Consider the following 26,811-nt stretch of genomic DNA (forward strand, 5'->3'; position numbering starts at 1 on the left):
TACCTTCTCTTTAGCACTATGATTAAGCCATACATGGAACTGTAATTATAGGTCACTCTGACTACTGTGACCCATTACTATCCTCCTGCTTAATAGCTATTATTGCGGCCTAGCCCTGGAGTCCTTAGTCCCAATATGAAATTGACTATGTACCATAGTCACCTATGGCTTGCTGTGCTTAGTGTAGGGGTAATATAAATGGCTGGATTATACACTCACACTTCTACCATCTAGTGATGCTGCTGCAGGATGCTCCCCCGACTCCTCCCTTACACTGACAGCCACACAGAATGGAGCCTCTGCTGCTGCTCAGTCTCCGCCTCCTGCAGACCCTCCCCCGACTCCTCCCTTACACTGACAGCCACACAGAATGGAGCCTCTGCTGCTGCTCAGTCTCCGCCTCCTGCAGACACTCCCCCGACTCCTCCCTTACACTGACAGCCACACAGAATGGAGCCTCTGCTGCTGGTCCTGGCTTCTTTGTTGTGGCTGTCAGAGTCTGTGCCGGTAATAGGTAGGAAGGAACCCTCTCTGTCTCCCTAGTCATAGATGTGCCCTTCCAAAACTGCTGGGTGAGTTGACTAGCGCTGATGCCGGGTTCTATGAACAGTGCTGAGTCTCAATGCTGCTGTCACCACCTTTACAGTAAGGAAGCCCTGTTCTGGCTACACACACTAAGCCCCCTCCGGCCGCCGCAATGTATACCGCTCAGCTCTAATGCGAGCGACGGCCGGAGCAGCAAAAAACTATGTCCTCTCACCAAGGGATATGCAGTCTCTCCCTCAGCTATACTCACAGCACCTCTCCACCCCTCTCTAGTAGTCACATGACCCACTCTGAGGTGATGCCCCGCCCACTGGCAATCACCCCACTAGGTGATTGACAGTTAGGAGCACAAGGACATTAACCCTTTAGATACACTGTGAAACCATAAAATAAGCCTTAATTGTATTCACCACTACATTTACATCAATGTACATACAATTACATATATGTGAACTGTATTATTTACCTCAAAACATGCATACAGTATTACAACATCCATTAACTTTTATATGAATAATATATATGCTTATACTCCATTTTAGTCACCATATTATAACTACCTCAGTATAAGTGTTGTTTAAACCCTAAATCAGGGTTACATTGATAAAGAGGAAATATGGGGACATGAAGGTAGGCATCCTTCACGTCCAGCGACACCATAAAATCCCTGCTTCCAGACTGGATATCACTGTCCGGAGTGATTCCATCTTGAATTTGAACTTTTTCAAGTATAGGTTTAGTGACTTTAGATTCAAAATTGGTCTCACCAAACAATCCGGCTTCGGGACCACAAACATTGTTGATGTGTAGACAAGCCTCCTGGCTTGACCATATCCCCTGAAAATTTCTTCCTTTTGTGACTGCTCCCCATCCTCGGAGGCTCGCGTCCGTGGTCACCAGAACCCAGTCTTGAACGCCGAACATGCGACCCTCTAGAACAGGCATGTCCAAACTGCGGCCGAATGGACTGCATCTGATATTGTGGGGTTTTCTTGTGCTGTGGGGGAACAAAAGGCAAAAATTTAGATTTACCCACGGTAGCTGTGGAAACCAGGTCCACTAGACCATCCCCAAACAAAACCTCACCCTTGCAAGGTAAAACCTCCATATGCTTTTTTGAGTCGGCATCACCCGACCATTGGCGGGTCCACAGAGCTCGCCTTGCCGAAATTGCCATGGCGTTGGCCCTGGAACCAAGCAGCCCCACGTCTCTTTGAGCGTCTCTCATATGCAAGACTGCGTTCTTAATGTGGCCGAAAGTCAGGACAACAGTATCCTTGTCCAGGGTATCCATGTCAGCCAACAAGATATCTGTCCATGCTGCAACAGCGCTACAGACCCATGCCGATGCTATTGCCTGCGTGAGTAAAGCCCCTGTATGTGCATAAATAGATTTTAAGGTAGTCTCCTGTCTACGATCAGCAGGATCCTTAAGGGCCGCGGTGTCTGGAGACGGTAGCACCACTTTCCTAGACAGACGCGTTAATGCCTTGTCCACCCTGGGCAAGGATTCTCAACGTACCCTGTCCTTTGCAGGGAAAGGATACGCCATAAGGATCCTTTTGTCTGGAGTTTCCCAAGCTTTTTCAAATAATTCATTCAGTTCATGAGATGGAGGAAACGTTACCTCAGGTTTCTTCCCCTTAAACATGTGTACCCTTGTGTCAGGAACAGAGGGGTCATCTGTAATATGCAAAACATCTTTTATTGCCACAATCATATAATGAATACTCTTGGTCACCTTAGGGTGTAACCTTGCCTCATCATTGTCGACACTGGAATCAGAATCCATGTCGGTATCAGTGTCTACTATTTGTGATAATGGACGCTTTTGAGACCCTGACGGGCCCTGTGACTCAGCCAAATCCACGGATTGACTCCCTGCTGTTTCCTTGGACTCAACTTTGTCCATTCTCTTATGTAATAAGGTCACATTAGCATTTAAAATATTCCACATATCATACCAATCATGTGTCGGCATTGCCGACGGAGACACCACAATCATCTGCTCCACCTCCTCCTTGGATGAGCCTCCCGCTTCAGACATGTCGACACACGCGTACCGACACTCTCACACACACACGGATCTATCTATAAGAGGACAGGTCCCCAACAAGGCCCTTTGGAGAGACAGAGAGAGAATATGCCAGCACACACCCAGCGCCAACTGACACGGGAAACAATTCCCAGATATAGCGCTTTTATATTATGTCAACCGTGTAATACACTCACTGCGCCAAAATGTGCCCCCCTCTATTTCAGCCCTGTGTCACCGTTCTGCAGGAGAGAGTCCGGGGAGACAGCTTCTCTTCAGCACACCGTGGAGAAAATGGCGCTGGTTAGTGCTGTGCGACCAAGCTCCGCCCCCTCTAGTGGCAGGCTTCGGTCCACTCAAATTTACAATTAATGGCGGGGGATAAACATATTCACCGACTCCGCAGCCTATATGTGTCTAATATGCCAAAAAAAAGTATATATTGCTGTCCAGGGCGCCCCTCCTGCGCCCTGCACCAATCAGTGCCGGCCGTGTGTGTAACATGTGGGAGCAATGCTTACCTCAGTGAAGATCAGAAGTATTCTGCAGCCTGAGACATCTTCTTTTTTTCTTATACTCACCCGGCTTCTATCTTCCGGCACTGCAAAGAGGACGGCGGCGCGGCTCTGAGACGAACGGCAGGGGGAGACCTGCATTCCGATCCCTCTGGAGCTAATGGTGTCCAGTAGCCTAAGAAGCAGGGCCTTTCATTTAAGTAGGTCTGCTTCTCTCTCCCCTCAGTCCCACGATGCAGGGAGCCTGTTGCCAGCACGACTCCCTGAAAATAAAAAACCTAACAAAATTATTTTATCAGAGAAACTCAGTAGAGCTCCCTGTAGTGCACCCATTCTCCTCTGTGCACAGGATCTAACTGAGGTCTGGAGGGGCATAGAGGGAGGAGCCAGTGCACACCCATACTAAAAGATCTTTAGAGTGCCCATATCTCCTGCGGAGCACGTCTATACCCCATGGTCCTTACGGAGTCCCCAGCATCCTCTAGGACGTAAGAGAAATAAAAGCTATGATGCAATAATTAGATGCAAACAAAAGCTTTTATTATGAAATCATACAGAGGAGTATCCGCACCATATAGATGTAACATACAACAAACCACCGCAGATGGAACCCGGGTGACTCTAATGCACATGGTAATGTACAGGGTATATATAGATAGGATCTTGTATCAGAAAACACTCAGCACTCCTTATCAAGATGAGTGTCTGCAACAAGTTAGGCAAACTAGAAGTGAAAACACGTTCCAATGGCCGCCATATTGTCGTGCAGCAATACAGATTGTAGAAACTGGCATTAGACATTCACATTTATACAAAGCACAAGATACAAAATAAACAGCAGAAAAAAGACCTAAGCATTTGGGATGTATTATTTAGGAAGTAAATAGAGGTACATTAATGAAAAGCGTGAGTAACAGTCATCAGTCTGCTTGTGAAGGTCTCTAGAGTGGAGGCCTCTTGGACTGTGCAAGGCACTGAGTTCCATGGTCAGGGCTGCAAAACTAAAAGTTCAACCCTTAAATGAATTACAGGAGATTCTTGGTACTGCTGGTAACAGTCCTTCATCTGTAGAAGCAAGCAAGCAGGGCAGTAAGGAGGCAGAAGCTGCTTCTAGTACCATTTAGGATTGGTATTAGGTTCTCAGTACATGGAGCAAAAAGCAGGTCATCAGCATAGCAGTGGTAGACCAGGCCATGACGTCTGATTACATCACCCAGTGGTAGCATGTATATTTTATAAAGCATAGGAGATAGGATTGACCCTTGAGGAACATTGCACGACAGTGATAATTATACTCCAGAAGATTTAAATGGTTCCGTACTTGGGTAATGTCTAATACGTTCAACAAGAGCAGATTTATTTATCTCTCAGCATGAAAATGGATTCTCACTTGTGAAATTGCTGATGTTTAACAAGATCTGATTTCCATGCAAAACATTTCCCACACTCAGAACAGAAGTACGGCTTCTCACCTGTGTCTTCTCTGATGTCTAACAAGAGCTGATTTCTGTGTAAAACATTTCCCACACTCAAAACAGGAATACGGCTTCTCACCTGTGTGACTTCTCTGATGTGTAACGAGATCTGATTTCCGTGAAAAACATTTCCTACACACAGCACAGGTATATGGCTTCTCACCTGTGTGACTTCTCTGATGTGTAACAAATGCTGATGTCTGTGCAAAACATTTCCCACACTCAGAGCAGGAATATGGCTTCTCACCTGTGTGACTTCTCTGATGTGTAACAAGATGTGATTTATATGTAAAACATTTCCCACACTCAGAACAGGAATACGGCTTCTCACCTGTGTGACTTCTCTGATGTGTAACAAGATATGATTTATATGCAAAATATTTCCCACACTCAGAACAGGAATATGGCTTCTCACCTGTGTGCCTTCTCTGATGTGTAACAAGATCTGATTTCCGTGAAAAACATTTCCTACACACAGCACAGGTATATGGCTTCTCACCTGTGTGACTTCTCTGATGTGTAACAAATGCTGATGTCTGTGCAAAACATTTCCCACACTCAGAGCAGGAATATGGCTTCTCACCTGTGTGACTTCTCTGATGTGTAACAAGATGTGATTTATATGTAAAGCATTTCCCACACTCAGAACAGGAATACGGCTTCTCACCTGTGTGACTTCTCTGATGTGTAACAAGATATGATTTATATGCAAAATATTTCCCACACTCAGAACAGGAATATGGCTTCTCACCTGTGTGACTTTTCTGATGTGTAACAAGATATGATTTCGATGCAAAACATTTCCCACACTCAGAACAGGAATATGGCTTCTCACCTGTGTGACTTCTCTGATGTGTAACAAGATGTGATTTATATGTAAAGCATTTCCCACACTCAGAACAGGATAATGGCTTCTCACCTGTGTGACTCCTCTGATGAGTAACAAGATTTGGTTTATATGAAAAACATTTCCCACACTGAGAACAGGAATATGGCTTCTCACCTGTGTGACTTTTCTGATGTGTAACAAGATATGATTTCGATGCAAAACATTTCCCACACTGAGAACAGGAATATGGCTTCTCACCTCTGTGACTTCTCTGATGTATAACAAGAATTGATTTCAATGCAAAACATTTCCCACACTCAGAACAGGAATACGGCTTCTTACCTGTGTGACTTTTCTGATGTGTAACAAGAGCTGATTTCTGTTTAAAACATTTCCCGCACTCAGAACAGGAATGTGGCTTCTCACCTGTGTGACTTCTCTGATGTGAAATAAGATGTGATTTATATGTAAAACATTTCCCGCACTCAGAACAGGAAAATGGCTTCTCACCTGTGTGACTTCTCTGATGTGTAACAAGACTTGATTTATATGCAAAACATTTCCTACACTCAAAACAGGAATACGGCTTCTCACCTGTGTGACTTCTCTGATGTGTAACAAGATCTGATTTCCGTGGAAAACATTTCCTACACTCAGCACAAGTATATGGCTTCTCACCTGTGTGACTTCTCTGATGTGTAATAAAAGCTGATGTCTGTGCAAAACACTTCCCACACTCAGAACAGGAATATGGCTTCTCACCTGTGTGACTTCTCTGATGTGTAACAAGATCTGATTTCCGTGGAAAACATTTCCTACACTCAGAACAGGAAAATGGCTTCTCACCTGTGTGACTTCTCTGATGTGTAACAAGAGCGGATTTTTGTGTAAAACATTTCCCACACTCAGAACATGGAAATGGCCTCTCACCTGCCTTAGCTGGCTGATGGGTAATACGCTTTGTATTCTGTGTAAAACATTTGGCATCTATAGAACAGGGAAACTCTGTATCTACTGTAGGAGCTGTAACTGCACCAATATCAGAGTGATCAGGAGAACATTTCCCAGGATCAGAGGGATCAGCTGATAGAGCTGGATGTATAATTGGGGTAATGGTGTTATCTCCTGGAGAATCCTGTCTACTGTCATTATCTTTTATATCACAATCCGGGGATAACATTAGATGTCCTTCTGAGATATTCCTGCTTGTGTGTCCATCTGCTGGAAGTAAAATACATTATGGAAATATAAAATGAGAAGACAAGACCCAGGGTGTTACAGGTTACAATATAAAATTCTATAACTGAATTTTTTATTACCTGTAATCATTAAAAAACAAAAAAGTTGGGATGCTTAGACTGGAGCTTGATCATGTGGGATTACTAGAGGTGACACAGGCGCTTGTGTGGGATTACTTGAGGTGACACGGACGCTTGTGTGGGATGACTAGAGGTGACATGGACGCTTGTGTGAGATGACTAGAGGTGACATGGACGCTCATGTGGGATTACTAGAGGTGACATGGACGCTCATGTGGGAATACTAGAGGTGACATGGACGCTCATCTGGGATTACTAGAGGTGACACGGACGCTCATGTGGGATTACTAGAGGTGACACGGACGCTCATGTGGGATTACTAGAGGTGACACGGACGCTCATGTGGGATTACTAGAGGTGACACGGACGCTCATGTGGGATTACTAGAGGTGACATGGACGCTCATGTGGGATTACTAGAGGTGACTTGGGCTTTGCAATAATAAAACAGCAAAGAGAAAGTGCTGTCCTGTTTGCGCACTAATAAATAACATATAACCTTTATTAAGTACGGTAAAGTATGTAAGCTAAATCAGTGTGTCGAAGTCGGAAAAATATCATGCTACACGTTGCCATATATTCACCCCATGCGCTTGCCCGCTGCACGTACACATTTTCTCCCGTGCGTGCGCATATTCACAGTTGCGTGCCGGCGCCTCCACGGACGTGCGCTCGGGCGCGTGGTATGTGCATTTACGGTAGAGTTTGTGTGCGTCTAGCGGGTGACTCAATTGTTAAATAATAAATCCAAATAGTATGTTTTATAGATAATGTTCCCCTTAATAATAACTGTAACTTTGTTTATTGTAGCTGGTCCCTGGACAGAGGAATTCCTCTTTACATGATACAAAGGGTCAGATAGGTACCAGGAACCACCGCTCAGACCCTAACTGAAGAACATTTTATTAGGAACAATCCGGTGCTGGTTAGGTAAAGATTAATCGCTCCCACCTGAGCAGTTTGATATAGTCACAGCCCACCTGTTTAAACCAACCTATGACCTTTTGTTATAATGCGAGGAGACATTCCTGTGTCCAATGAACAATGAGATTATAGGTCCCTTTGTAGTGTACTGTAAGCAGTGTATATAAAATCAGCCAGCCTGGCCCAGCTCAGGCTTCTCTCCACAACGGTTTTCATAATTGACTAACCCAGAGCTGGTAACCAGGACTGTGCAGCGAATCATTCCCCAGTGTGTAAGTACTCTCTGTGACCATTCTTAAGACCCATACACACTTGACGATAAAATGAACAATGTTGTTCATTTCAGCCCTCATCAACGACGTCGCTCATTATATCGTCAAGTGTGTATGCATCCGACGACCACCGATGCGTGGCCCCGCGGAACGTTAACGACCCTCGCTTATCTGTGGAGCATGTATGCTCAATTTCCACTATGGCCGTTACCGACCAGAGACGTCGTTGAATGTGTATGGTGTGAACGACCAAGCCAATGTTCACCAGTCCTGTTCCCAGATCATTATTTTAATAAACTGTTCAGCTTAGATGCTTCAACGATGAATGGTCTATGGTCTTTGGTCGTTGGTAGTGTGTATGCTCATGTCGTTTGCTCAGCCGTTCAAGGGAAGTTCAAGGGAAGTCATTAACGACGTGTGCATCGTCAAGTGTATATGGGCCTTTAATCTCTGACTGTAATTGTGCCACGATCTCTCTCTCGCTCTCTCATTGTATGTTATTGTTTGCGATTGTGCCGCTATTGTGTATTTATGTGTAGTTATTCTGTTAGATATTGATGTTAGCCTGTAGTGTATGAACTGTCAATTGTACTTCCTCTTTTTATATAACTAAATCCTGTTAGTAAAGGTTTTGGAGCCCTAGCAAGGTATTGTGTGTTTATTACATTGCAGAGGGTATTCAGAGCGTCTCAATCGCTCAAACAGCATTTACACTAACAAGGTTAAGCAGCGTTATATCGCTGCAGTATTTCAGTAGTAAGGTTTACAATACAAACTCAATCGTAGTGTGTTGCATACAAGGTTTACTGAGTGTCATCCCGTGAGCGTCTGCGCCACTCGTGTTCCCCTCGCGGACACAGCGTCCGCTACGCTAGTAGCGTAGCATTACGGTAGTCAGCCGCCTATAGCGTGTTCGATACCAAGCGTAAGGCTGTGAGCGAGCGTGCCGCTTGTGCGTCTCGATCACGGCTGAGCGTCTGCTACGCTAAGTGCGTACCCTTACGGTACCCCATACGCCAATTGCGTACTGAGTCTCTTACCTACATATAGTGAAAGTTATAAGGTAATAAATCAGCATTATCAATTGGGAGCTCGTCCGTCCTCCACATATCCACACTAGTGCAAACAGACTTTATCTGTCAGCAAAGGGCGGGAAAGCAGTATCCTTTCATATCCGTATTGGTGGTGAGGGATACAGTGGTGCTGACTAGATAAGCGTCTGTTACGCTACGCTGTAGGAGTGCTGGGGTGGAATCCGGAACGGGAAGGTAAGAACATTACGCTATTATCTATTAAAACTGTTTATTTCTGTTTTGCGTACGCACACACACACGCACGCACACATCTGTATTTCTTTTCAATTGGGTAGTTTCACGCCTCACTCTCCTGTTTGCCATTTATAATTGATAACGTGCTGAGAAAGATTGGTTGCTATTGGTAAGTTAAAAGTAAAAATAATACGTTAAGGAGTAAATTGTAAAACACGCACACGGCTTTGCCTAAAGATACAAGGAAAGATCTGTGTGGTGTTAGGTAGATGATTACAGTTAAAGATCATTTACATTGATATAAACGTTAGTTGTATTTCTGTGGATATACCTGGCTTGCGTACACTTGTCCCTAACAAAGGGTGGGACTAGCGTACGCGATGCAAGGGCCGACGCACTGAGCGTATATTACGCAACGGAGCGTCTAGGTACGCCCACATGATACAAATCACACGATAGTATTGTTTTAAGTAGGCGATACGGAGGCAACGCGATAATAGTATTTTCTCATTTTTGGGTGGAACCACAGGAAATCGAGTTCTCGTGAGGTACATACGTGAGAGTGACAGCACGGTGGCTTGGGAGGCATCCCTTGTTAAACATATTAAAAAGAAGAGCATTAGAGTATAGCAGACCAGGAGGTTTACTGTAGCACAGACCAGGAGGTCCAGGTACAGCAGACTAGGAAGTCCGCTATAGATAGAGTCAAGAAGCAGAACACCAGGAAGGGTTGGTGCGGTACCCATATAGGCCATTAAGCTCCGGCTGAAGGAATTTGCAGCGACAATTTTCGATTCCGTTGGTCGTTCTGCACATAAGATTAGTTGCTTGTGTGCAGTACGATTGTACCGCATGTAATTGTGTGCATTAGTTAGTAACTTGACCCAGTACCATTTGCGTATACTAGTGGGATCATAAACGCTATTTGTACATTCTAACGTGATTTGTGTAATTTTTTTTATTTTAAGGGAGATTCGCTGGTCACTCGGGAATTCTCTAACAACCAATAGTTACTGGGATGGGTAAGTGCTCTGCGGATCACCCCCACATGTTCCAGTAAATAGAGGTTCAGATCGCAGGGGCCCTGGGTTGAGTACGCCAGCGCTAGGGCAGCGTGTGGGCGTATTGGTCGACGTGGGCGAGTGAGTGAAGGTACTCGATAAACTTTTACCGATGGCCTACCGGACATCTTGGTTTTTGTAAGGGTTAGCTGAAGACCCTGATTTGAAGGTCAGAGGTAGCGAAAGCAACACCTGCAAAGATGGGGGCCAGTTGTTCAGGTAGGGGGCGATCAACCCTGGTCCAGGTTGAGTTAGTAAACCGACCAATAGGGTCGGCAAGGTATATCATGTGTGAGAAATACGGTTCACACACAGAGGTTTTGTGCGATAAATGGGAAAGAATGACTGTGCACGATGGGGAAAAGTTCCCACGGGTAGGCAGTTTTAGCCCAGAGGTGTTGCAAAATCTAAGGAGAAGGATATGTCTCATTAAATCTGCAAAGAGACGGTTCAGGCATTATGACTATTTACAGCTATGGCAACAGGAGGGTTAAATACAGAGAGGATTGGCTCAAGCGGCTGGATCTAACCCTATCATAAAACTGATAGCTACTGCTCCCCCACCACCATACATGACTGGAGAGGAGGTGGTTACAGAGAGTGGCACACTGGTGATTGATAAACATGCACTTAGTAAATGTATAGATGTTAAGAATAATGTAACTAAGATTGTTGATGCTAATACTAATTTGTGCAAGCTGTACCCCGTTTTAAACTTTCCCCAGGATTGTGACCAAGAGGACGAACCCACAACAATATCGGCACTCTCTCTAGCAGCCACCACAGCAGAAACGACAGTGGGCACAGCCCAACCCGTAAGAGTAGTATCAAAAGCCCCTAGCGGAGGGACAGGTGAGGTCGTATCAACCGGTAAGTACGGCACTGTACATTATGCTGAAACCATTACACCACATGCTGTAGAATCTACTCAGAAGGACGTTATTGAACTTAATCCTGTCAGGGTAATTGCAGTGCCAAATGGGAAAACTGACACTTCAGGAGCCACTCCAGTCAGGAACATCGCCATGCACTGCCCCTTTTCCCGAACATAATTAAGATCAATGATGTCTGAATTCCCTGATCCTAGGAAAGATCTGGTGGCAAGCCAGAGATACATTAGAGAGCTAGGTAATTCTGCAGAGCCCACTAACAAAGATTGGCGGACATTGCTGAGGGCATGTTTACCCCCCCAATGTCGACGCAGTGAAATTTATTGCAGACTATAAATTAGACGAAGAAGTACCCCTTACGGATGCGTACAATCAAGATAACGTAAAGAGAATCAATTCAAAGTTAGGAGAGTATTTCCCGGCTGTTGTCAAATGGAACAAGATTTTCTCCATTAAACAGAAAGAGGGAGAAACTGCTGAGTATTTCCATCGGGCACTGCAGGACATGGCTAAGTATACAGGGATAGAAGATATCAAAACCAATGTGAATCATAGAGAAGTAGCAGTATCTGTGTTAATGGACGGTTTAAAAGAGGTATTGAAGACTAGGGTACAGACCACCCAACCATGTTGGCGAGGTTTGTCGGTGGCTACTTTGAGAGAGGCCGCTATTGATCATGATCGGAATATCACCAGACACAGGGAGTTGCAGAGTGATAAGTTAATGGCCGTAAGTATACAGGCCCTGACCACAAGGCCACCTCAGTATAAATCTCAGACCCCTGTGGGTAAGTCAAATGTGGTAACTTGTTATTACTGTCATAAAGAGGGACATCATGCACGTGACTGTAATCTGCAGCCAGTGAAATTGATTGCGAGCCTTGGAAGTGAACCCGAGGTCACAATTGATGTAGCTGGTAGGTCACTAAATTTCCTTGTAGATACGGGGGCGGCCAAGTCAGTGATAAATTCGACCTTGGGGGGGCGTGGTTTGGCTAGCAGGGAAGGTGGCTGTGTTTCACCTCAGCTCCTCTGGTGAACACAAGATTAAAGCCTTTATAACCCCTCTACCTATCCCATATACAGCCAAGAGGCAACCCAGCAGACCCCTTTACCCCACTACCACAACCTGGGGAGTCCCGCGGAGTCGGGAAGTGCTTTTAAGCACTTCTGCGGACTGCGGACTTCTCCCCGGACGGAAGCCGGGGCCTAGAGTTGAAGGGGAGCCCGGATCGCTCCATCCAGAAGTGGACCTCCGCTACGTGAGGGCGCCCGGCGGTTCCCATGCCAAGCCTCGGCCGAGGAGTGGAAGACGGGTCCGGCATCCGAGGGTAAGTCCGCTCCACGCACGGAGCTCGGACTGTGACCGAAGTGACGGTCCTCGACGGCCGTGACCCCCGCGACCCAGCTGTTACATCCGCGGCCCTGCAGCGCAGCACTGTGCACTCTGCTACACGGACCGCCCGGCGGCCTCACAGACGGCTGGCAGCACTCGCTCCCCCCATCCCGCTGTTACATCCGCGGCCCTGCAGCGCAGCACTGTGCGCTCTGCTGCACGGACCGCCCGGCGGCCTCACAGACGGCTGGCAGCACTCACTCCCCCCACGTCCCACAGACGCTAGAGCTCTCCCCTCAGCTTTAGATTGCACCACTCCAGGAGGCCTCACCCTGATACCCGAGGCAGAAGCCCCGGTGGGACTGTCACCATCCACACACCCTCCACTTACCCCAGCGCCCATTCATACCCTACTGCTACATGCAGGTTGCGGTCTATCACTCCCTGTGAAGCCGGGGACTAAAGTAGAGATCCCCCCCCCGGAGCAGTTCCGACACTCGGCCGAGTGATACACCCCTACTTGGAGAGCCGGAGACGGAGCCTGCACTTGCCCACAGCGAGAGACAGCGGCAAGAGAAGAGGGAGACCGCGGGACGTGAAGACACAGGCCCCTCTGATTCTCGCTATCGAGGCGCGGCGGCGGTGACGGAGGTCCAGGACACCCGCGGGCCAGACGAGGGCGACGGCTGGTAGGTTTTTAATTAGCCTGCCAGTCCCTCGTCCCCCGGCGGCATTCACTGCACCTCTCCCGCCCACTGTATCCCCGTCGGAGAGGCACTTAGCTCGAGCCTGACACCCGTGGCCTCCACTCCCCGTATCCGTAGGCCGGGGACTGAAGTTTGGAGGAAGCCCGGCCGTGAGTTCCGGGACCGGAACGTGGACACGGCGGGCCCCAAAATACTCGCCTTCAATCACCTTCCACGGCCATAAGACCCCTCTCCACTTGTGGCAGGCCTAACATCTACAGTTCTGATATTATACTTATTGAGATCAGGGGGCTTAGGGCCTAAATTTCAGTGGCAGTATCCTTTGAGATCCATATCTTGAGCTGGAGCACCCTCTAATGGCCTATCCATATACAGAGTTATACATATGTCATTTAGATCCCTTTATACTTCCCTGATAGAATCTTCAAAGGAAGTGGGTCGCTCCCTGGGAGCCGGCAATGCAGGTGCCTTATATCTACCTCCACATTACCGAAGAAGCGGGATCTGAAGCCCACTATGTGCCTGCTACCATAACAACGATCACCAATTAATGACGTGCTAGTGCCATTCCATTGGGAGTCATCATGCTATAGGCACTTCACAGCGTACCAAACAATGCTAAATCTATACTCATGATATCTTCTGCAATCAAGTATTCATCCACTCATTTATATGGTTAGATCCGGGAAAAAGAAGGGCAACACCGCACAACCTAAAGAGACCGCGACCCAACCGGGAATGAGATCGTTCCTACAATCTACACCTGCAAGGCTATCCGGAAACCTCTCTCCCTCCAGCCCGTCTTCCTGTCACTCTTCTTCCTCTGCCTCCCCGTTAATGATGGAGCAGCCCACCTCACACACCCACAGCGACACCGCTCTTCAAGATATCCTGCAATTTATGAAAACACTCCCAACTAAGAAGGATAGCCAAGATACCATACGAAAAGAGCTGGCATCAATCAAACAAGATATCTCCCAGCTTTCTGATAGAGTAGACTCGCTGGAAGAACACAGAGCCTCCACTGATAACTACCTGGGGTCCTTAACAGACGTTATCAAATCCCAATCAGATGAGATCAGATCGCTACGATCCCACGTACTGGATTTGGATAACAGAGGGAGGAGGAACAATATTCGGGTGAGAGGCATTCCAGAGGAGGTCCCCCAGACGGGCATAGTGGATGCTTTGACGACAATCTTTAACACAATTCTGGGCAAAGATCCAGCTGCCGCCATAACATTTGACAGAGCCCATCGCGCTCTAAAACCAAGGGGGCTTCCCTCAGATCGACCCCGAGATGTCATATGTCGTCTGCATTACTATTCCCAAAAGGAAGAAATCATGAATAAAGCGCGACATATTGACGACTTGAAACACAACGGTGACCCTATCTCCGTCTTTCAAGATCTCTCCTGGCATACCCTGCAACAAAGGAAGATTCTTCGCCCCCTGACGGAGGAACTCCGTAAGCGACAGCTGAAATACAGATGGGGTTTCCCTTTCAGCTTACAGGTATCCTCCTCAGGCAAGATATATTCACTCCACACCACATCCGACCTTCCCACTTTCTGCTCAGGACTCGGTCTCCCACCCTTAAAGGTCCCGGACTGGGACTTTACCCTCCCGGATCTACAACCACCACAGCCTTCGAGAGGGGAAGAGTCATGTCAAGTGGTCGGCAGTCCTCAAAAGAAACCCTCAAAACCACTTCCTGCACGCCAGGATCATCCCCCCACCTGAAGAAATTGATTTCCATTACCCTGCTGAATGATCCCTACTGTTTTCTCTAGGTGGACTGAATATCCTGACTGTGAGATACCGGGTGAGACACGTTATACGTGGCCTAGGGCCAATTTGACCTCGTTTTACTGTGTCCCCCTTTCCTTCCTGCCCCCCCAGTTTCATTTTCAGTCCCGGAATTCAGCGATGGGACATTGGCAGAAGATAGTTACTTGTTTCTACCGATTAATATTATTAGTCATTATAAATTTTATTAAGTTAGAATTGCACTATTACAATATTTAAGCTAAAAATAAGTGCCTGTAACGGTGACTCCCTTACCCCGATCCCGCATACGGCCATTGTGCCCCATGGGGATGCTGGTTAATATACCTACCTGCTTCCCCATTGCGGATGTTATTATGTTTACGATGTTTCTATTATTTGTAACTTGCTCTTTTCATCACTCTTCTTCTTCTCATTGTTTTTCTATTTCTTTTGGTGAACTGTCCGAGTGCTACGCTTCATTGTGCTATGATACAATGTGATGTCTCTTCCAGGGGTAATCAAACTCACCTCGATTAATGCAAAGGGTCTTAACACCCCCGAGAAAAGATCCCATTTACTTCGGACACTACGATCCGACGGAGTGGATGTGGCTCTAATCCAGGAGACACATTTTAAGATCTCTGCTCGAGGCCCCTCCTTGGTAAATCCAAAATATCCCCTGGCTTTCTACTCCAACAACCCTGAAGGTAAATCTAAGGGAGTCGCTATAATTTTTTCCAAGGCCCTCCAGGTATCTAATGTCCCAGGGAGGTTACTGGTAGTCCAATGTAATATATTTTCCCAGGCATACACCCTCATATTCCTTTACGCTCCAAATCAAGGACAAATCCCCTTTTTTCAATCCTTTCTTCCCCGGCTTGAAGCCCTAGCGATGGGCATAGTGGTTTTGGGAGGCGACCTCAACTGGTCCATGGACCCCTCCATCGACACCTCTCCCCCAGCCCCTAGATTTTCTGAACACAAGCATAGACAGGTCAGGAAGATCTTCCACGAACTTCAATTTGCTGATACCTGGCGGGTCACACATCCCACTGACAGAGATTTCTCTTTTTTCTCACACCCACATCAGGTTTACTCACGCCTTGACTACATGTTCTTAAGCCATAGACACCTCCCCCTAATCGTAGATGCCTCTATTGGCTCCATCACGTGGTCGGACCATGCCCCAGTATCCTTGTCCCTATCGGCCCCATCTCGTGCCCTCGGTCCTTGGACCTGGCGCCTTAATGAATCGCTCCTATATGATGCATATTGTAAATCAGAATTGGATAAGGCACTGTCCGACTACTTTGATTTCAATGACACAGGAGAAGTATCCGAAATTACGATTTGGGAAGCCCACAAATGTGTTATACGGGGTAAACTGATCCAACTAGGTTCGTTTGTGAAGAAAAACAGCCAGGCCTTGATCACTACATTACTACACAAAATTCACACCTTAGAAACCCGCCACAAATCCTCCCTGACCCCATCGGACTTGATGGAGCTGTCTGCGGCCCGAGCACAACTCCGAACAACCCTCAATAACAAAACCCAAGCCTCCCTGCGTAGATGTAATAGTAAATATTATAAGTGGGGGAATAAACCAGGCAGGCTCTTAGCCCAGGCACTTAGAACCCAGAGATTGGCCTCCTTCATCCCATCAATGAAAAACAACACGGGCTCCACATGCTTTAAATACCCGGAGATAGCAGCATGCTTTAAAAGCTATTATAATACTCTATATAACCTGGGTAACCCTTCCCAGGCCCATGACCCTCTCTCCAATATGTTAAGAGCCAGGAAATATCTAGCCGATGTAGCATTTCCTCAACTATCAAAGTCTGCCCAGAAATCTTTAGAAGCACCTTTTACTTTGGCCGAGGTGGACCACGTTATCTCTATCGCTCCCCTACGTAAAAGCCCGGGCCCAGATGGCTTCACAGCCACCTACTATAAGATGTTTAAAGAAATGCTGGCTCCCAAATAACTGCGGGCCTTTAACTCCATATCCGCCGAGACCCACTTCTCTAGACAATCACTTGAGGCCCATATTACGGTGATCCCTAAACAAGGAAAGGACCCCTCAGTATGCTCCAGCTACAGGCCAATCTCCTTGCTTAATATAGACCTCAAATTCTTCGCGAAACTAATGGCTCTTAGACTGAATTAATTTCTCCCGTCGTTCATCCACAACGACCAAGTGGGTTTCGTACCCGGTCGGGAAGCGAAGGATAACACGACTAAACTCCTCAATCTAATCCATTTAGCCTCCAGCAGTAAGATATCTACTGTACTACTGTCCACAGATGCCGAAAAGGCCTTTGACAGGGTAAATTGGGATTTCATGAGAGCGGTGCTGGAGCATATTAGGTTGGGCCCACGAGCCCTCCATAGAATACTATCTTTGTATACACAACCATCAGCTAAAGTACGGGTTAACGGGACTCTCTCTGATAACTTTCTAATTAGTAATGGAACGAGACAGGGCTGCCCCTTATCCCCCCTGATCTTTGTCCTCTGTATTGAAGCCCTGGCCAGAGCAATTAGGGCTAATGACAAGATTAAGGGACTACAAGTAGGGGATATAGATTATAAACTTGCTCTATTTGCAGATGATCTGCTGACGACGGTCACAGACCCCACACACTCGCTCCCCAACCTGATGAGCGAGTTAGACATTTTCAGCTCACTATCAGGTTTTAAAATCAACACATCCAAATCCTATGCCCTTCATATCTCAACCCCCCATTCGGTTCTAATTGGCTTGAAAGCTACGTTCCCTTTTCAGTGGAGGGACTCCCACATTACATACCTGGGAGTTCAGCTATCCAGCGACTCCTCACGTCTATTGTCCTTGAATTTCCACCCCATTCTCCAAGCCATTAGAAACGACTATTGCAGATGGCAATATCATAATCTTTCTTGGCTTGGTAGAATCAATGTTGTAAAGATGAACACGCTACCCAAACTGCTTTATCTCCTTCAGACCTTACCGATTCAGATCCCTGACTCCTGGTTCCGGACCGTGAGATCTTTGATCCAGCAATTTATATGGCGTCGTAAGAGACCCAGAATCAAAAGGTCAATCCTGACTCGACCTCCCCAGAAAGGGGGCTTTCTATTACCAGATATTGAAATCTACTACCAAGCAATCCTCCTGAACAGAGTCTTGGATTGGACCAGGAGCCGGGAGATTAAACAATGGGTGGTCTTGGAAGGTTCATGCTTGCAACTGTTCCCAGAAATCTTCCCATGGCTCCCGCCCTTGCCCAAATTACTACGCCCTCACCCGACCATTTCTCCTACACTTTCTTTTTGGAAGGGGACACGACGAAGATAGTGCATCTCTTCTGTTTTTGGCCCCCTCACCTCTTTTCTGAGTAATCCGACCTTCCCACCGGGCCTCTCACTAGGATATTATCAAAACTGGGCGCTAGAGGGACTCTTTAGAGTGGGGCAGTTGGTCCACCCATCTGGGGTTAAACAGTTCTCGGAGATACAAGAGAAATGGGAGATCCCACAGAGAGATTTCTGGAAATTCCTACAGATCCGTCACTTCCTACATACAAATAATGCATACCGTGAAGCATCAAGGGAGCTGACCGCGTTTGAAAAAATGTGTGTGGCCCCTATGAATCCCGTACACACTGTCTCCACCCTGTACAAACTCCTATGTGCGTCTGACTCCCTGATGCCTCCCCATTTTATTCAAAAGTGGGAGAGAGATCTAAACATCTCACTCTCGGATAAGGAATGGGACTCTATCTTTCTTAAAACACATAAGAGCTCCATCTGTATCCAAGTTAGAGAAACACAATATAAGATCCTGATGAGATGGTACAGACACCCCACTCTCTTACACGTAATATCCCCATCCATTTCACCTACCTGCTGGAGATGTCGTAGGGACCTAGGTTCTCTGCTACACATCTGGTGGACCTGTCCCCTTATTAAAAATTATTGGGATGATGTAATCTCAACCTCCAACACCATTCTACATACTTCCGTCCCGTCTGACCCAGCCTTTTGGCTACTAAATCATTCCACTACCCCAATCTCTACCTACAAGTCATCGTTAATACGACACCTGGGCAATGCCGCACGAGCAGTGATCCCCACAATGTCGAAATCTGTCAACCCCCCCACAAGGCATACCTGGTTCTCCAGACTAGATTATTACATGAACATGGAAGACGTATTAATGAGCGCTGGGGACAGGCGTTCGGAATTTACTGCTATATGGTGGCCTTGGATAGACTACAAGACATCCGAATCATATACGACTTACATTTCCTCTACAAAATAGAGTAGAGGACGGGAACTGACTTTTGACTCAATTTGTAATAGGGTCTTGGATGAATAAGCCTAACTCTTGAATCACTGCACATGTCTTACTCTCCTTTGCTTATCATACTCGGTTCAGTCACCCCAATCTTTTGATGTTTTCTCCTTCTTTTTGTTTTTCTTTTTCTTCTTCTTGTTACATACCTATCCATTATTAGGTTTTCTTAAACCAAAATGTTAATGTGGACTATAACTATACAGAACATGCGATTATCGATCTGTATACGCTCATGTTGTCATACCATTCTGCCATTGATTGATACCCAGATATATTTACAACTTGTTGTAAGTCTATATTGTTACAATAAAAACAGATTATACAAAAAAATTCGACCTTGGGCATGAGAACCACTGGTAAAACAATTCCAGCCATGGGAGTAACAGGAGTAGTACGACAATATCCTTTAAGCCAGGCATGTCCAAACTGCGGCCCTTCAGCTGTTGAGAAACTACACATCCCAGCATGCGCTGACACAGCTTTAGCATTCTCTGACAGCAAAACTGTGTCAGGGCATGCTGGGATATGTAGTTTCACAATAGCTGGAGGGTCACAGTTTGGACATGCCTGCTTTAAGCAAACCAGCAGAGATTACGATAGGGCCTTTGCATACCAAGCATTCTTTTCTGCTGGCTGCATCGGCTCCGACTAATCTCCTAGGGAGAGATTTACTGTGCAAAATGGGATGCGTCATATATTGTACTCCTGAAGGCGTGTTCTTGGACATACCCGAAAACCACGCTCAGGAAGCGCAAGATATGCTAGACTCCCCAACAAGATTAATGTCACACACTGTTATTGTAAATAGGTTTCCATCCAAGGTAGAAGAAATGACTTCCCAGATACCGGAGTCACTTTGGACCAAGGATGGACAAGACACTGGATTAATGGCAAATGTAGCCCCAGTAGTTGTGCAAGTAAAAGATGGTAGGATAGCTCCAAAAATCCCACAATACCCTCTGAAGCCAGAGGTGGAGTTAGGAGTTTACCCTGTAATAGAGTGCTTGCTACAACAGGGCATTCTGGGAAGGACGTCCAGCACGGCCAATAGTCCCATCTTCCCTGTTAAAAAGAGTGGGGGAGGGGTTACAGATTAGTGCAGTATCTAAGAGGGGTCAACAAAATAGTTGAGAGTCAATTCCCTGTAGTGCCAAATCCAGCTGTTATCCTTATGCAAATCCCTCCCACTGCCAAATATTTCACTGTGATAGACCTCTGCTCCGCCTTCTTCTTGGTACCTCTGAACCCTGACAGTCAATACTTATTCGCATTTACATACAGAGGAGTTCAATACACCTGGACTCGCTTACCACAAGGTTTCATAGACAGTCCAAGTATTTTCTCACAGGCCCTGCATGATTGTTTACAGTCTTTCCAACCAGAGAGTGGATCAATATTGATACAGTATGTGGATGATTTACTGCTGTGTTCAGATTCACTGGAAACGTCCCTGAGAGATACGAAACAACTCCTGTTTCATCTTTCAGACATACTCCTTCGTATTGCTCACGGACGCACTGAGTGTTGCCAGTCACTTTCACCCGCAGTGGTGCTTCTTGAACCTGCTCAATCAGCTGTGGAGAACTTTTAACCGGAACGCCAGCCCAGCGTATCACTGCAGCACCACTACCGGCTCGCCAAGATCCTACCATCTGCACTTTGCTAGTGCCAACGGCGGACGCACGGTAGCTGCTCCGGTACCTCTTGTGCCGCGTCATTGCATTTCCCGCAGGACGGGTAATTATAATCAGCGGCTTCTCCTCTGCACTGGGACGCCAGTAGCTTAGAGGTACAAGAGTTTCTTACATTCATTCTCCAACAGGCTGTACTAACTGTCATTTATCAGTTCCAATTGATACAAAGAGACCACAATCAGGTCTATTGTGGCAACATTGAAGTGACACTATTTACAAACTTTTTATTTCAGTGATCCATTCAGCAAATGTATCAGTGTGCTTGAGCTAGTTTTAAACATTTGTTTTTACAATTGTCTTTTTATTTATCTTGTGTGTATTATTAAATTTGTTTATCAGCAAGTTCCGTGTGAGCTGTTGATTGATTGGAGCAGACACCTATTTATATACTTATTTTTTCACTAAGTACCAATTAACCTAGCTCACTTCAAGCGCAGCACTTGTATATATATCTTTCAGACACAGGACACAAGGTTTCCAAAGATAAGTTACAATTATGCCAGACCAGAGTGAAGTACTTGGGACACTGTCTGACACAAGGACTGAGACACCTCACCGCTGATAGAATTCAAGCAATTCGTGACATAACCCTGCCACAAACCCAGCAACAGATTAGAACGTTTTTAGGAATGTGTGGGTATTGCCGTAACTGGATCCCAGGTTTTTCCATACTAGCCTTACCTTTGCAGGAGATGGTCTCATCAAGCACACCTGATCGGATTTCGCACACAGAGGAATCCAAGATGACATTTGAGAGACATAAACAGTGCCTAACGCAGGCACAGGCATTAGGTATGCCAGACTATGGGAAACCCTTTGAGCTGTACGGAACAGAGAGTGCTGGGTGCGCAGCAGGTGTCTTAACCCAGAAGCACGGTGATGCCAGCAGGCCGTTAGCTTACTACAGCGCTCAGCTAGATACGGTAGCGCAATCCCTCCCCACATGCTTGCGAAGCATTGCAGCAATAGCATTGCTAGTTACGAAAAGCGAAGATGTAGTGCTAGGACACAACCTCACAATTCATACGCCACATGCAGTGTCAGCCTTGCTGAATTCTGCCCAAACCAGACACGTCTCATCAGCACGGTTTATAAGATGGGAATTAGCATTAATGGCCCAGGTAAACATTACTATAAAGAGATGCAGTGCACTAAATCCTGCAACATATCTTCCAAGTGTGCCTGGACAGCCACAAAGGGTGGAGGATGAGAGTGATGGTGAAGGAGGATTTAGTACAGGAGATGACACGCGTGATTGTATGGAATATTTGACCCAAAATTTCACGGCAAGGCCTGACATCAGTGACAACCCACTGGAAGATGTAGATTTTACTTTCTACACTGACGGTAGTTGTCACAGACAGACGGACTCGGGAGACTTGTGTACTGGATACGCAGTCGTAGATGACCAAAGTACCTTAGAAGCAGAACCGCTAGGCCCATCACACTCAGCGCAAGTTGCTGAACTGGTTGCCCTAAACAGAGCATGCGAATTGGCTAAGGGAAAGTCAGCCAATATCTACACAGATTCTAGGTACGCCTTCGGAGTAGTCCATGATTTCGGGGCCCTATGGCGCCTCAGAAATTTCATGACGGCAGCTGGCACACCCGTAGCGCATGCAGCCCACATCAAAAGACTTCTAACAGCGATACAGGAACCCGACAGAGTGGCTGTTATCAAGTGTAAAGCTCACACATATAGCCAAGACCCGGTATCACTTGGTAACAGCCGAGCAGACGAAGCTGCTAAATCAGCAGCCAGTACCCCCATACAGACAGACACCACACAACTGATGGTATTTAATACTGTAAACACACAGAAATTGTATGAAATGCAAAATTTGTGTTCACCACAGGAGAAGGCAGTTTGGAGGTCAAAAGGATATGGCCAGGAGTCCTCAGGACTCTGGACAGATGGACAGGGTAAGCCAGTGGCACCCAGAGCATACCTTCCAAGTCTAGCGGAAGCGGCACATGGGCTGACTCATCTAGGCAAAGAAGGAATGTGTAAGTTGGTAAAAGCTTATTGATGCACCCCAGGATTTTCTTCCCATGCGGGTAAAAGAGCGATGACATGTCTCACCTGCTTGAGGAAGAATATCGGAAAGGCAATACCGACAGAGCCATCCCATATCCCTCCGACAGATGGCCCTTTTCAGGTAATACAAATTGATTTCATACAATTGCCACCTTGTAGAAATTTAAAGTATGTTTTGGTCTGTATTGATGTGTTCTCAAATTGGGTCAAAGCATTTCCCGCGGCCACAAATACCGCTGTGTTTACTGCAAAGAAAATTGTGCAGGAATTTGTGTGTAGATATGGTATCCCCAGAATCATTGAAAGCGATAGGGGTACCCATTTTACAGGTGAAGTCTTTCAAACAATGTGTAAGTTGATGGGAATTAATAGTAAGCTGCACACTCCGTACCGCCCCCAGGCGAGTGCGAAGGTGGAAAGAGTAAACAGCACTATTAAAAATAAATTGAGCAAGGTAATGACTGAAACAGGACTGTTTGGCCTGAAGCTTTGCCAATCGTATTATACAGCATCAGAACCACTCCCAGGTCCCCTCTTCATCTGTCTCCTTTTGAAATTCTGTTTGGCCGACAACCCCACATTATGATTAACCCCCAGGATGATTTGAAATGCAACAATGAAGTAACCGTAAAGTACTTGGTTAAGATGAGTAAGCAATTGAGGAATCAGAATGATAATCTAAAATTGGTGATTCCTGATTAGCCAGACAGTAATTGTCATGACATTGAACCTGGGGATTATGTAATGATACGGAATTTTCTACGCTCAGGTTGCCTTATTGACAGATGGGAAGGACCATATGAAGTCTTATTGACCAGCACAACTGCATTGAAGGTTGCCGAGAGGGAGACTTGGGTCCATTCGTCTCATTGTAAAAAGGTTGCTGACCCAGAGAGGTCCCGTGATAAAGAACAAACGGTAGAGGTTGTATCACTAGAGTGTCTGTTCAGGGAAGATTGAGACGACACCTGAGCGCTGAGAATAATAAGACCGGAGGCGTTTGTCGAGCCAGATTTCTTTTCCCCATTTGTTATTTTCTCCAGTTCCCTCCTCCCTCCTATTTCCCTTCCCCCTTCTTATTTTTCTCCTTTTACTCCTCTAAGATGGACTTGCCTCAAGAGACTGTGATCCTGATTTTCCTGTTGACCATGATGTTGACCAGAGCAGTCTGTTTCGGTGAGAGTACCGTGGAGGTCGAGAAAGGATCTGGAATGGGTTCTAATGACCAGGATGGAGGCGTAAATTTCCAAGAACAACATAATCAGAGTAAAGGCGAGTATCAGAAAACGATCTGGTAGCATTGACAATAGAATGAATTGTGAAGGATTGTTAGCTGAAGAAAACTGCATCTGTAGGCATTGCGATAATATAGTTGAGGATGGGTGCATCAAGAAATGTCAGTCCAGTTTTAATATCCACATGGACCGGCATCCATTGGGTGACTATCACTCATTAGTGGGTAAAGTGTTAAATAAGACAGACTGTTGGGTATGCTCTCAAGTACCTCAAGGTCATAGCAAATCAGGGCTAGTACCATTCCCTTTAACTGTAGGTGAGGTACTTGAGTTAAGCGGTGGGAGGCCGGTGGACAAGAGGTTTAATATCTCTAGCCCTCCTAGTTTGAAGCTCCACCAATATCATGTGGATAGATCCTTAGTTTGCTTTAACATTTCCAATCCCCGAAAGCCGGGAAATTGGGAAGTGTCATGGAGTAATCAAACCATGACATTTTCACATAGAGTCGACCGAATGCCCATAGACACAGAGCTTATACGCCAGATAGCCGACAGTGGAAAATATTTCCGGTATAGGTACACTCTAGGAAGTAGGATCATGCGAGTTGGAGAAGTATCACCAGGATACTGTGCACATATCATACAACCAGATATGTGTACTGAACAGATGGGAGAATTAGGGTTAGGAGATTTCACATGGAAAATTTGTAACATGGTTATGACACACTCCGTCCCATATGTTCTCCCTGATGATGCATATTTCATATGCGGGAAGAAGGCGTATAAGTGGCTTGCCCCAAACTCAGAAGGATTGTGTTATATTGGAAAAGTACTGCCTGAAGTAATGACTGTATCCCATACCAAAATGAAAGATATTCACCGCGGTGCCCAAGCTCCTTATACTCACACTCACTACGAGCACGTCGTTAAAAGGCACCTGATAGAGAAGACAGAGCATCATGCCTCTGATCTGATCCATGAATCCACCAGGATTCAATTTCTCCTCGCGATGGATATCACTCGTACCGCCAGGGGAGTGATAAACTTTAGGTATATATCTGCGCTCGCAAATTTATTAGACAATATCACTGAAATGTATGACGACACGTTCAGGTATACGGGGAGAGAGTTACAAGCCTACAAAACAGAACTGGTTCAGCATAGGATGATTCTCAATTATCTCACAGCTGTGACAGGCGGGTATTGTGTCACCTTAGCAACTCAATATGGAATAAAGTGCTGCACGTACATTACAAACAGCACTGAGGACCCGGCCGAGGTCATAGACCAAAAGATGGATGACATTTTGCAATTAAAGTGGGAGTTCCGAAGGAAACACAATCTCACTCTCGCTGCTGTGGGTAATGAGCTGACCAGTTGGGTGTCATGGTTGAACCCACGAAATTGGTTCTCTGGTTTAGGAGAATGGGCCCAAGGTATTATTATGGATGTACGGAAATTTCTCGTGTATTCTGGGTGCCGTAATATTGATTGGTCTGATATTTAGATGCATTTGGGTTTTAACGAAGTGTAAAAGTAATACCAGAGTGATGAGTCTGAGGAGTGAAGACACTGCAATAAAAACAACTAATTTGATTTATGACCCAACGATAGAGACAATGCTGTGATGAAAATGTGATTCCACGGTCCGTTGCTTTCACCCGTTTCTCCTTTGTTTTCTTCCAAGGTACAAAGACATCCGCTTGGAAGAAGAATTTGACAACCTCTTTTCTACAGACCATTGATGGACTATACCACAGACCCCCAATATCCCTAGTGACTTTAAATTTTACGATAGCCCCAAATACTTTAGAGACTGTAATTTTCTGGACAATGGAAAAGCTTTTGTCGCCATTTATAGCAAAAGCATCGAGAGACATCAGACAACATGTACATCAAGACAAGACATCAATCAACTAATGCATACTAAACTCACATAGTTTATGACTGCATTTATAATAATTGCTTCTTATCTTCATTTCTGCAACCTTCAGGTAATGACACACATAGTCGATAGGGAATATAGACACAGATATCAGCACTTACATATCCCCCCATTCATGTATCATCAACTAAATGTGCTCCCCCATTTGTTGCAACCAAAAGCCGAAAAGAGCTCGGTAGAGTTTGACAGCCCATCCACTGACCCTTAATATGGGATAAGAAGGATTCAAATGTATACTTCGCAATACCTCGAAGCTTGATTTAAAAACACGTACGGCATGATGATACATGACCCCTCAAACATGGATTCATACACACATGCTTCTACTATCTCACTAGGTCATACCCTTTTCCCACCTTCTCCTCTCCTCTCTTTACCCAATCATAAAAAGGTATTTACGTGATGACATATATTTTTCTTTTTTTAACTGTTTTAGGAAGTGGCAGTTATTGATGACTGCCAAAGGGTGGACTGTCGAAGTCGGAAAAATATCATGCTACACGTTGCCATATATTCACCCCATGCGCTTGCCCGCTGCACGTACACATTTTCTCGCGTGCGCATATTCGCAGTTGCGTGCCGGCGCCTCCACGGCCGTGCGCTCGGGC

The 26,811-nt window shown here is 45.9% G+C and overlaps 1 protein-coding gene across 2 annotated transcripts in view; it reads right to left on the bottom strand.

Annotated features, from left to right (window-relative positions):
- Positions 1 to 387: 387 nt before the first annotated feature.
- The window catches only part of LOC134984323 (zinc finger protein 260-like), a 35,572-nt gene continuing 9,148 nt past the window's right edge, over positions 388 to 26,811 (bottom strand). Inside the window, exon 2 of one of the 2 annotated variants that reach the window (XR_010191734.1) lies at positions 388 to 1,543. Coding sequence is in view for 1 of the 2 variants with exons in the window: in XM_063949930.1 (XP_063806000.1) it covers positions 4,565 to 6,580 (2,016 nt within the window). In the remaining variant the exon portion in view is untranslated. Of the gene's footprint in view, positions 1,544 to 3,656; positions 6,622 to 26,811 lie in introns of those variants that run through there. The other variant, XM_063949930.1, reaches the window with a different exon arrangement.

This window comes from Pseudophryne corroboree (assembly GCF_028390025.1).
Source record: "Pseudophryne corroboree isolate aPseCor3 chromosome 3 unlocalized genomic scaffold, aPseCor3.hap2 SUPER_3_unloc_49, whole genome shotgun sequence".
NCBI classification, from domain to species: domain Eukaryota; kingdom Metazoa; phylum Chordata; class Amphibia; order Anura; family Myobatrachidae; genus Pseudophryne; species Pseudophryne corroboree.